The following is a 12,707-nucleotide window of genomic DNA, read 5'->3' as shown; positions in this document are numbered from 1 at the left end:
TCATGTCACCACCGCTAAGCTAAAGGTGGCTAATGTTGGGCTATAAAGGAGCTACAGCACGGTCACATGACTTCACGTCACCACCGCTAAGCTAAAGGAGGCTAATGTTGGGCTATAAAGGAGCTACAGCACGGTCACATGACTTCACGTCACCACCGCTAAGCTAAAGGAGGCTAATATTGGGCTATAAAGGATCTACAGCACGGTCACATGACTTCACGTCACCACCGCTAAGCTAAAGGAGGCTAATGTTGGGCTATAAAGGAACTACAGCACGGTCACATGACTTCACGTCACCACCGCTAAGCTAAAGGAGGCTAATGTTGGGCTATAAAGGAACTACAGCACGGTCACATGACTTCACGTCACCACCGCTAAGCTAAAGGAGGCTAATGTTGGGCTATAAAGGAACTACAGTACGGTCACATGACTTCACGTCACCACCGCTAAGCTAAAGGAGGCTAATGTTGGGCTATAAAGGAACTACAGCACGGTCACATGACTTCACGTCACCACCGCTAAGCTAAAGGTGGCTAATGTTGGGCTATAAAGGAACTACAGCACAGTCACATGACTTCACGTAACCACCGCTAAGCTAAAGGAGGCTAATGTTGGTCTATAAAGGAACTACAGTACGGTCACATGACTTCACGTCACCACCGCTAAGCTAAAGGAGGCTAATGTTGGGCTATAAAGGAGCTACAGCACGGTCACATGACTGTCACCACCGCTAAGCTAAAGGTGGCTAATGTTGGGCTATAAAGGAACTACAGCACGGTCACATGACTTCACGTCACCACCGCTAAGCTAAAGGAGGCTAATGTTGGGCTATAAAGGAACTACAGTACGGTCACATGACTTCACGTCACCACCGCTAAGCTAAAGGAGGCTAATGTTGGGCTATAAAGGAACTACAGCACGGTCACATGACTTCATGTCACCACCGCTAAGCTAAAGGTGGCTAATGTTGGGCTATAAAGGAGCTACAGCACGGTCACATGACTTCACGTCACCACCGCTAAGCTAAAGGAGGCTAATGTTGGGCTATAAAGGAGCTACAGCACGGTCACATGACTTCACGTCACCACCGCTAAGCTAAAGGAGGCTAATATTGGGCTATAAAGGAACTACAGCACGGTCACATGACTTCACGTCACCACCGCTAAGCTAAAGGAGGCTAATGTTGGGCTATAAAGGAACTACAGCACGGTCACATGACTTCACGTCACCACCGCTAAGCTAAAGGAGGCTAATGTTGGGCTATAAAGGAACTACAGCATGGTCACATCACTTCACCACCGCTAAGCTAAAGGTGGCTAATTTAGACACTTGTTGGCAACCGTCCTTCTAAAAGTAAACAAAGGAGTCCAATGGAGGCGTTTCAGGCAGGGATTTTAAACATTGCAGACCATTGAAATGCACAAATCCCAGTGAACACACCACAGCAAAGGGAACACCACAGAAAGAAGAATAGGGCCTCTTTAAGAAACAGATGTTGGGCCAATTATGCAACATTAGTAATGAAACAATTTATCACGATGAATGAAACACGCCATTTTCTGCCAGATGTGGTTTCTAAATCACAAATTGAGGCTTGAACTGGATTACAAGTATATTCATTACAGGCGAGGAAGCTACAGAACCCAACAGTTAGTTGTTTTTACACATTTGAATGCATTAAAGTGGCATATTATAACTGTAGTCTGCATATCAGCATGCACACATGTTGGAGCAGAGTGACAGCTAATTTAATCTGTTTGAAGAAACAGGAAGTCAGGCTGCAGCTGGAGGCTAGATTCAATTGTTTGACACACACACACACACACACACACACACACAGAATGGTTTTGTAATGAGAATGCCTTGGGGCTCGTTAGTGACTACGATCCCCTCGATGACGCAGCGCTAACGTGCTAACGGTCATTAGCTCCCTGAAGAGAGCTCAGCTTGTGAACATCTGTCCTGACGGAGGAGAACTCACTTGTGAAGCTTTTCCTCCTGCAACACCTGCTCAGTCTGCCTCTCCTTCATCAGGGTTATTGGAGGTCTTTATTGAACAAGGACCGTCGTGGCTTCCTTCCTTATTTTCCATCAGCCACTAAAAGCCTTTAACAGACATTTCTGCCTCGTTTTCGTCCCTTTATATTTGTTTTATTCAAATTTGACGAGTTGCTTTGCCTCCGATGGTTTGGATGATATTGTGCAGGCAGTGGGTTTGCTCAAAATAACTTTTGACACAGGAAACAGGCCTTTACAGTAAAACAAAAGAGGCAAAACTCAAATAAAATAACAAACAACTGAGGTATTCTTTCTCTCTATGTTAAGGCTTATATAACTTGATAACTTAAAGGGTAATTGAACGGTTAAAAACGGCCTCGACGGCGTCTTTCTAACAAGTTTCCCATCAACTTTAGAGGAGGCGCTGTGGGAATTGTAGTCTTTTATACCGTGCTGACTACAGACTCACGATTAGGTGGCCTTTCGTATAAAAACAAAATACTGGCTCGAATAAGGACCGTGTATAAAAATACATTCATCTGAAAGAGAAGAGATTAAACACTTGTTTCCATCTGCAGTCCGTGGGCAGAAACACAATTACAACAAAACTCAGATGCATCAAATCAAATATACCGATTTCTATCTTCATCTGCGTGCAACAGGAAGATAGCGGTGATCAATCACTCTGGTAAACACTGACTTTATAGATTCTGCACCGAGTCCTTCATAACCAATAAAAACCCCAAAAGAATACAGCGCTAATAAAATATGTTTCCGATCTTTCAAGTTGTTGCATAATAAGGTGTCAGTGTCTCTCCAATGCGTTACATGTAATCATGTACGAGTTCTTCATCAATACAGATATCAATTTACTGGTTAATTGTCTGTTGTTGTTGCCCTTAAAAAGTAATGTGTAGGTCCTTCTGGATATTTGAATAGTTGACTTGCAGTTGTTGTTTTAGCTCTTTATGTGTCTGTGTGGGGGTCTAGTAGTGACACTAAAGGGGGGTTCAAATGTGTGGGAAAAGGGAAACTAACTGTAATGGAAATGTCCTGTTCCTATGTCCTATATATTTTTGCCATTACTTCACAGAAGGGCTGAAGAGTGATCCAGACGCAGACACATACAGATGACTTTCCGGTCCTTTGTTGCAGTTTATAATGAGGTTTATTCAGCGTTTACATTCCAGGGTTTAATTGTACAGTTCTAGTTGTTGTGATGAGCATCTGCCGGGCTGCTGGAATCGGTATGCTCTCTCTCTCTGTGTCCTCCCTCTCCGGTCACCTATGACCTCTTTATATACACCCGGTGCAGCTAAACCCCGCCACCAAGTGTTCAAGATAATATTGCACTATACATATAACTTAAATAAACTGACACACCAACAACACCCATAAAATGGCTCCTACACTAACAGATTTCAGATTTCAGAAAGACGACACTTCAAGAACCCCTCAGAAATAGATATAGCTTTTATCCCTTTAAATAAGACCCCTATATGGGGATTATAGTATAGTTGAAAGTAGGGCTGCACGATATTGTAAAAAACTGACATTGCGATATTTCTTTCCCTGCGTGATATATATTACGATATGAGAAAATACAGGAATTGAAGAAAAGACAGTTTTTTTTGTACCATCCTTTCTTGAACTTTAATGATACAATTGGTATTCTTCTAACTATATTTAACCAGATGAAGGATTTTAGTCACGGACGTCTGGATCTTCAGTTATCGGAGCAACGAGCTGAGCTAGCTCGGTTAGCAGCGACGAACTGGAGAAACACTTGAAACGACTTTATTCAGTGTTTCTACCTTTGATCTCCGGGTCCGTTTGCTTTGGAGATTTGTTTGTGAATGGTTTGCTGTCACTCACTCAATGCCCTGACATGAGAGCCGCGACAGTTTTCCTTTTGTAGCAAGCAGCAAAATAATTGTAACATGATGTGTTTGCGCATATCGCCATTATCGTCACGACACGAGATATCGTGCAGCCCTAGTTGATAGTGATATATTTATATTTATCCTCTATTTGACCTTAAACCGAGAGAAAATCCTCAGACATGCTGACTTTGGGAAGGAAAACAGCTACGAAGAGGAAAGTAAAATGTGCTGAAAGGGTCAAATAAAGTTGCAATGAAATACAATCAAAGGCATTTTGGGGTGGAATATATTTGAAAATAAGTACCTTGATTCTTCTGTTGACTGAAAAGTATTTAAAACACAACAGAGCCAGATGGTGATAGTTGTGTTTTGCTTAAAAATGATAAATGTGAGTTATTACTGGAGTTCGGAGGTTCGCTTGGTTTATTGACAATGAACCGACAATGTTTACAGAGAATTCAGCAGAAAAGTAGAAAATGGAGAAACTCCAAGATGTTCCCCCTAGTTTATTAAAGTTAAATACAATCTGTGTTCTACTTCAGTACAGCCAAAAGGGAAATGATGTGATGAAGCGTCATTTCGTGGCTGTTTATTGAATACAAATGTATAATCTGGAATGGAAGATGGACACGCTTTATTTAAAAGATGCAATGGAAACGTTAGAATTCCACTGTTTCTAAATGCATTCATATGGACTTTAATGAGAGCTTTCTATATCAATGAGTTATGTTACAATGTTCAGAACCCCCATTTACTTCCATTGATCATCTCCACCACACTTTCTCAATACTATCACCATCATAATGACCCTTTACAGTTGGAAGAATCACAGTTCAAACACGTGATGGAGCGGATTACACTTTCTTTCCAGAGATGGCCTTATTTTTGCCCCAAAATCTTTATTATTCAACCCGAAAGTATGTCTTGAAGTGCGTTTGTCTACAGTTAGCATCCGAACAGGCTTTCCTTAGCAGACAATAACACATCCTTTTCTGTATATTACTTTACAGTTTTATACCATATTCTTGTCACTCTGTAATACCACAGCTAACTCAATCAAATGCAAAACAAGAACAAACTCGATTTATTTTCCTTGCTAGAGATGTTTTCCTGGGATCTGTCTTTTAGCACAATATCAAGAACACATTTAGGACCTTCAACATGGTTTAGATCCGGGTTGGGAGGATTTCTTAAATGTATTCCTGTACGATTACTAACTGTGTTACAAAACTTGGTCAGGAACCTAATCAGAGTACCATGTGTCACTAGGCGCTTTCACACCGTGCTTTTTCCCGTACTTTTCCCGTTTGGTTCCGTTAGTGCCTGGAATTTTGCGTTCACACCAAAAAGAGAACTTAGTTCAGAGACATGTTACCCCCATGTTTAGTGCCTGCTAGAGAGGTGGTACTTTCCTGGGGAGAAAAAAAGTACCAATTTCTGATTGGCTGGGTGAATTGAAATCCACGCCCCGTAAAACTCTGAAAAGTTTTGTGAAGCCACCATTGTATTTGCTAGCATTAGCATTATTAGCATTAGCCCAACGCACCAACGGAGAGAGACTAACTTATGGCAACAGAAAATAAAACATGGGAGCGGTGGAGATGAGGAGGTGTCGGCGTTCTGGCGATTAACGCTGCGTCCACACTACAGCGTCGACAGCTTCAAAAACAGTTTCCAACGCGTCTGCCCATTCACTTTGAATGGGGTGACGTCCCGTTGCCTCGCTTTTCACCGAACTGAATTGTGGGTAGCATAGCGGTCCGTCTCCGCCGGAGACGCCGGAGTAGCCAGCGCCAGCCAATCAAATCCCGTTTCTGAAAATCTGACAGCTCAAGCCCTAGCCAATCAAACCGCGTCTAAGCTGGGAGAGATATCCCGCCGTACATTTCTATATTTCAAAAAAAGATGGAGGAGAAACTAATTATCGCCGTAGCGAATCACCCGGTTTTGTATGAGCAGACCCTCTTCACCCTACCGGGATACAAACCGGAGGAACCAGGCATGGAGGGAGGTGGCAGAGACAGTGGGTGAAACTGGTAGGTTTTCGCCTGTTTGGGGAGTTTATATATATATATATTGCTCCCATAAAATCCCCGGGGTTTTTTGCTTTGTATGTCGGGGGCGGGAGATTCATGTTATTGGTTGTTGGTCGCGTTGCTCGAATAAAATCCCCAAGCTTCAGACACGCCCAGCTCCAAGGTTTTTTTGAAGCTGTAGTGTGGACGCTCCGTTACTCGGAAGGCTTCAGTAGAAGCTGCTGGGAGTCCCAGCAGCTTCTACTGAAGTCTCCCCCAACTCCGGGGACTTCCGGCCGGAGACTCCGGGTGGCAGTATACGCTGTGAAGTGGTTTGCGGCCTGCCAGTAAACCCAAAGCAGAAGAAGAAGAAGTGAGGTCAGCAGCTTCATTTTCCTAATCCTCCTGATCTGTACTTAGTTCCTTGGGGGAACTAAGTGCTGGGAACTAAGTGCTGGGAACTAAGTACGGGAAAGTACTTGGTGTGAAAGCGGCTAATGGTTACCAAAGGGGGCGGGGCTTAGCGATCATGTTCTTTCAGCTTTTTTGGTTTTACACAATCATTTACACGATTATGTACCTGTCTTTTGTAAGTAAAGCTACATCAGTCGACCTTTATATGCCCAACAACCGGCTGGAGTGAAGTTTCAATCTGCCGGCAAAGTTATGCACAGTAACGTAGTGTTTCAGGTGTCAGCCAAACTTCTTCCTCGGGTGTTAGCCGGTATTGTTTTGTCCCGTAAAACCGAACTGATCTCGAGTTTTGGCGACAGCACGCACACGGACCCCATCCTATTCATGGAGGTGTTTTTAGTCGTGCCCTCGCTGCCCACCGTGGAAAGAGGGAAGCTCTCGTAGATCTCGGCCGGTCCGCCTCCACACCGGCAGCGCTGCAGCGTCGCCTTCAGCTCCCTCTGGAAGTTGCTGTTGAGGAAGCCGTACACCACGGGGTTGATGCAGGTGGAGGCCATGGCGGTGAGGTGGCAGGCGGAGAACACGGCGTTGTGCTGGCAGTCGGGCAGCGCCTGGTGGTGCCAGTCGAACAGAGTGTTGAAGACGGTGAGCGGCAGCCAGCACAGAGCGAAGGCTACCACGATGCAGAGCAGCATGACGTTGATCCTGTGAGCGCTCTGAGTCCTGCGGCTGTGATCCAACATGTCCCTGAAACACAGCAGGAGGTCTGGGGTCAAGCTTCTGAAAATACCACAAAGAGCCCCCGGCACAATGCATATACATTTATAAATATTTGATGCATGCTTCTTAGGTAACATTGAGCTTTCTTTGGCTCTTTTCTGCTGTAACAAATGTACATTTCCCCTCTGCAGGAAGCCTGGTGTCAATCCTCTGAATCCAAACTGAAGCCCCGGCACAATGCTGGGGAATATAAATATAAATAGAGCGCCTAAAGGACTGGCATTCGGGGAGCCCTGAGAAGCAAATGAGCAAAAGATTATTCTGTTGATCTATTTTCTAGTCTGATAAAAATAGTTTCCTCTGCTGAGTTTTATAACCGGTTGGGCTGGATTTGATTTGTGTTTCCAGGAGGAGAAAGCTGCATGTTGGACAGCTTAACCAAATGTCTGCTACCACCCTGACTTCAGCTGTTAGAATACTTATAATATAAAGGGTTTTCTTATTTTGTTTACATTCTCACATTAGCATTTCTGAACTGTATTCAGATGCAGGGACCGAACTGCAGCCATGTTGGGTTCTGCATGATCTTTTTGGGTCCAAACTTAAAAAGTGTTTCTCTGATTGCCCCTCAGTGCTTCTGTAGTATACAGTAGACACTGCTCGGTGAGATAAAGACAGAGTGCAGACCTGCGTCTCCTCAGGCGGAGGAAGATCCTCAGGTAGCAGAGCAGCACCAGCAGCAGCGGCAGGCCGTACTGGAAGATCAGCAGAGAGGTGGTGTAGAGGAGCCGGTGCTGGTCTGAGGGCCAGAGCTCCATGCAGATCACATGGTCCCTGAGGAGAGAGAGAGAGAGAGAGGGGGGGGGGGGGGGGGGGGTGGGGGGGTTAGTGTGTGCAGATCACATGGTCCCTGAGGAGAGAGAGAGAGAGAGGGGGGGGGGGGGGGGTTAGTGTGTGCAGATCACATGGTCCCTGAGGAGAGAGAGAGGTACTTTTTCTCCGCTACATGTATGTAATACCTTCAGTTACTTCACAGATGTGGATGAATGATGTGAAATATAATCAAAAGTATTCCTACACTCTGGTACTTCTACTTTTACTCAACTACCTGATCTGAGTACTTCTACTTTTACTCAAGAACAAGATCTGAGTACTTCTACTTTTACTCAAGTACAAGATCTGAGTACTTCTACTTTTACTCAAGTACAAGATCTGAGTACTTCTACTTTTACTCAAGTACAAGATCTGAGTACTTCTACGTTTACTCAAGAACAAGATCTGAGTTAGGGCTGCACGGTATTGAAAAAAACTGACATCGCGATTTCCCCCCCCCCCCTGCGGTATATATTGCGGTTTTTTAACCTGTTAAACCCCAAAGTCCCGGTGGGTACTTTACTTTTTTTTCACGACAGTGTCTCAGGGGATCGTAATATTTAAGAACCTATTAATGTGTTATACCAGATTAACGGAAATAATCTCAGCTAACTGACGATACAAACCATTTTTACCAAAACAAAACACAAGTCTCATAAGAAGCATCTAAATGACCCCTGAGCGAAAAATGCTAACGCACTTTGGCACAGAACTCAAGATAAAAGTACCCTTATTATTACTTATCGTAGCTGCACTTACAAGATATCCGATTAAAGCTGAGGTTCCACAGATTATTTAGATATATAGTATCATCACTGAGTGATCTGAACTCGGACAGGGGAAGCAAACACAGACATCACAACACGTACCTTTACGTAGCTTATAGGGGAGATGTCTCACCGTAGCTGTCAATCTGATCAAAAGACGTGTTCAATGGCATTAAAACGAGAAAGAAAAAACGCGGCTGAATCGGTTAATCCATAGGTTTTTAACGTCTCTGTATAAAAAAATGATTTAATTTATAATCTATAATTCCATTTTTATGTAAATATCGCAGAGCAAAAATTAGCTGCTAATGGTAGCCACCAGAGTGGCTGCTGCTTCCGGTCTCGGCTATGCGGCAGTCCAGCGCAGTCTAACACACACACATGACCAAATAAGGAGTGAGAGTGACGCGTAGCCAAAACCGGAAGCTGCATACACTCTGGTGGCTACCATTAGCAGCTAACTGTTGTGCTCCGCTTTTTACATAAAAATGGAATTATGGATTATAAACAATTGCTTCAAAGCCACAGATACATTATCAACCGATGGATCAACCGATTCAGCCGCGTTTTTTTCTTTCTCGTTTCAATGCCATTGAACACGTCTTTTGATCAGATTGACAGCTACGGTGAGACGATCTCCCGTAAAAGCTCCGTAAAGGTACGTGTTGTGATGTCTGTGTTTGCTTCCCCTGTTGCGAGATCGGATCGCTTAGATACTATACTTAAATAATCTGTGGAGTCTCAGCTTTAATCGGATATATTGTATGTGCAGTTTCGATAAGTAATAAGGGTATCTTTATTTTGAATTCTGTGCTAAAGTGCGTTAGCATTTAAAAAAAAAAAGAATAAAACCGCACGTCCCTGCGGTGTGAATACCGCGCATGCGCATACCGCGGTTATCACCATGACACGGTATATCGTTCAGCCCTAATCTGAGTACTTCTACTTTTACTGAAGTACAAGATCTGAGTACTTCTACTTTTACTCAAGTACGAGATCTGAGTACTTCTACTTTTACTCAAGTACAAGATGTGAGTACTTCTACTTTTACTCAAGTACGAGATCTGAGTACTTCTACTTTTACTCAAGACAAGATGTGAGTACTTTAGTACATAATAAAGTAATAAGCAGGATAATATAGAGCTTAATGACCCCCTCTCTGCACACCATCCGTTACTTATATTGCATTTCAGTCTCCGACTCCGCATTGAACCGGAGTCTGAAACGAGTTCATTAATGAAATCCTGACATCCCCACAAAATGTCCTCACTTTGAGACACAGTCCTTCACACATTCATCATATCTAAAGGTTAGCCCCCCTCTGTGGTGTCCATGAAGCTCAGAGACATTAGATCATGGATCTGAAGGTGTGACTGACGATCAGTCCAGAAACCTTCAGTATTCAGTGACCCATGTTGTGCAAGATGTCCAATTAAAACCCTGTCGTGTTCCTCAGATCTCTCTCCGCTCAGCGAGTCAAACGCAGCGACTTCCCGTCCAATCAGGAGCAGCCAAGTGTGGAAACAGCGCTCTGATCACCGACTTGAGTCAAATATAATAAACTATCTCGTTGTTCAAGGGCCGACAACAGAAGCTTCTGAGGGATTACATTTCAACGCAGGCGCAAAAAACATGAAACGTGTAATTACCTCACACAAGTGTCCGTACAGTTACAACAAATACAATATATATATATATTTAAATATACAGTCTTGCTGTTGATACTCGGGGAATTATAACTTGTTTTACCTCGTTTGTTATGAAGTGTAAGAGCAGTTTATTGCCTATGGTGCCAAAGAGATGATGCTCTCAAGAACTTGTCGACTTTTAGATTGAAAATCTGGAGTCCCAGGCTCCACCAGCAATGCAACATATAAGACATAAAACATTAAGAACAGTGCAAGAAGAAACAGAGTAGAATATTGTTGTGAACATCCTGAGTGTCCTCTTCCAACCTGAGAGTAGCATGCTAACAAGGGTATCCCAACTGTTACTGTGAACATGACAGGATGTGTGATTACCTAGAAGAGCATCAGGACTGTTTGAGGCAGATGATAGCTATGTGATTAACATGATGATTCAGCCTCTATGGAGAGAGACATCAAGCATGCTCATTTTCTGACGTGGAGCTAATCTGAAAGTAAACATTGAATACTGCTTTCTATTCCTCCATCTTGTGACTGTGTGACTCCCTCTCTTGATATCAGCATGTGAAGGACACTGTTCAGGAACTAGTTGATGCTCTGTATGTGATGACTCGTTCCATTCTGGAGAGGATCACAGATACATGGATCCTGAGATTCAAACTCAAGCCGGGGACCAGGGAGAGTTTTCTAACAATAAGATACACCTGAATCTGTGGGCTCACCTGAAGGGGTTGGCAGGCAGGCTGATGTTCTGGAAGGGGTCGTTGGTGAGGATGTTGAAGGAGAGGAAGGGGATGGAGATGACGCCAGCCAGCAGCCAGGTGAAGCCCACAGCCAGGTAGGAGTGTCCGGCTGCAGGGGACCAGCCGGTGGGATGGAGGATCAGCTGGTGGCGCTCCAGAGCGATCAGAACCAGCGAGAACACAGAGACCGTCACCGAGACACACTGCACGAAGGGAGTCACCTGGGACAGAGAGTCAGGAGACAGTTGGACATGTTTCTCTGTGTTTAACATGTTGAAAAGGTTACTGGATGAGTGGTAACAGAATACTGAACTGAGGGAAGATAGGGCTCTGGGAACTATATACGTTGTCTGATACTTATGACTGTTTCTCAGAATCTTTCTCAACTTAAAGGTCCCATGTCATGCTTTTCCGGTTCTCACCCGTCCCCTTGTGTTATGAGGCTTGTTCTGCATGTGACCGGTCTGCAGAGTCACAAACCCTCAAAGTACACCCTGTAGGGAGTAAAACTCTAACACAGAGAAGACCTGTCTGTGCTGCCCCAGAACGCCTCGTTGGACATTTCTCTTTCTCCATTTGTTTCTTCCTGAGTATAGTGACGTAACGGCTGGACCAATCCGCGGACTTCCTCACACACACTCAATCTTTTCTCAGTTGCAGCTCCGCGGATTTCTCAGCCTGAGACGGCGGGATGCGGCGAGGCTCGGCCCGGGCACACACACAGACTCACAGCCAGGCTGCGGGTGTGTGTGTGTGTGTGTGTGTGTGTGTGTGTGTGTGTGTGTGTGGGTGTGTGTGTGTCGTGTGTGTGTGTGTGTGTGTGTGTGTGTGGTGTGTGTGTGTGTGTGTGTGTGTGTGGTGTGTGTGTGTGTGTGTGGGTGTGTGTGTGTGGGGGTGTGTGTGTGTGTGTGTGTGTGTGTGTGTGTGTGTGTTGTGTGTGCTGACCTTACACAGCGCCTCCCCCAGCACCCAGCGGTCCATCAGTGTGTAGATGACGGTGACGGGCAGACACACCACACACATCAGGATGTCGGAGCACGACAGGTTGGCGATCAGGATGTTGGTGACGTTGCGTAACTCCTGTTGCCGGGCGATGATGAACACCAGTCCTGCGTTGCCCAGCAACCCTATCGCTATGACAATGCTGTACGCCACAATCAGGAAAGTGGCTCCGCCTACAGAGGGCGGGCACTGTGACGTTTCCGACCAATCAGAGGCCTCCCAGACGCTGAGGAGGCTGCTGTCGTTGGACATGGCGAGTATTCAGATCTTGTACTTGAGTAAAAGTAGAAGTACTCAGATCTTGTACTTGAGTAAAAGTAGAAGTACTCAGGTCTCTTACTTGAGTAAAAGTAGAAGTACTCAGATCTTGTACTTGAGTAAAAGTAGAAGTACTCAGATCTTGAACTTGAGTAAAAGTAGAAGTACTCAGATCTTGTACTTGAGTAAAAGTAGAAGTACTCAGATCTTGTACTTGAGTAAAAGTCGAAGTACTCAGATCTTGTACTTGAGTAAAAGTCGAAGTACTCAGATCTTGTACTTGAGTAAAAGTAGAAGTACCAGAGTGTAGGAATACTGTGTTACAGTAAAAGTCCTGCATTCAAAATGTTCCTCAAGTGAAAGTAGAAAAGTATTCTCATCAAAATAT

General features: G+C 44.4%; 1 protein-coding gene across 2 annotated transcripts; it reads right to left on the bottom strand.

Annotated features, from left to right (window-relative positions):
* Positions 1-6,127: 6,127 nt before the first annotated feature.
* On the bottom strand, positions 6,128-12,444 carry LOC117533924 (neuropeptide Y receptor type 1-like). Of its 2 annotated transcripts, none has more exons than XM_034197962.1 (4): positions 12,010-12,444; positions 11,039-11,280; positions 7,718-7,864; positions 6,128-7,057 (listed from the first exon to the last, which is right to left on the bottom strand). In XM_034197962.1, exons 1-4 carry the CDS (start codon positions 12,311-12,313, stop codon positions 6,707-6,709), a joined length of 1,044 nt encoding a protein of 347 aa, XP_034053853.1. In that variant the 5' UTR covers positions 12,314-12,444; the 3' UTR covers positions 6,128-6,706. The 2 variants fall into 2 exon arrangements, with proteins under 2 accessions (XP_034053853.1, XP_034053852.1); XM_034197961.1 differs by having other exon boundaries at positions 6,131-7,057; positions 12,005-12,444.
* Between the last annotated feature and the right edge of the window lie 263 nt (positions 12,445-12,707).

Source organism: Gymnodraco acuticeps, unplaced genomic scaffold, assembly GCF_902827175.1.
Source record: "Gymnodraco acuticeps unplaced genomic scaffold, fGymAcu1.1, whole genome shotgun sequence".
NCBI classification, from domain to species: domain Eukaryota; kingdom Metazoa; phylum Chordata; class Actinopteri; order Perciformes; family Bathydraconidae; genus Gymnodraco; species Gymnodraco acuticeps.
The sequence above is the reverse complement of the archived record's forward strand: the minus strand, read 5'-3'. Positions and strand labels throughout refer to the sequence as shown.

Bases quoted from the DNA above. Each gene is read 5' to 3' on its own strand.
- LOC117533924 (XM_034197961.1), bottom strand. From the start codon at position 12,313: ATGTCCAACGACAGCAGCCTCCTCAGCGTCTGGGAGGCCTCTGATTGG. The intron at 11,281-12,004 runs GTCAGCACACAC...TCTCTGTCCCAG, and splicing joins TGGGGGAGGCGCTGTGTAAG to GTGACTCCCTTCGTGCAGTG. The intron at 7,865-11,038 runs GTGAGCCCACAG...CTCTCTCCTCAG, and splicing joins CTGCCTGCCAACCCCTTCAG to GGACCATGTGATCTGCATGG.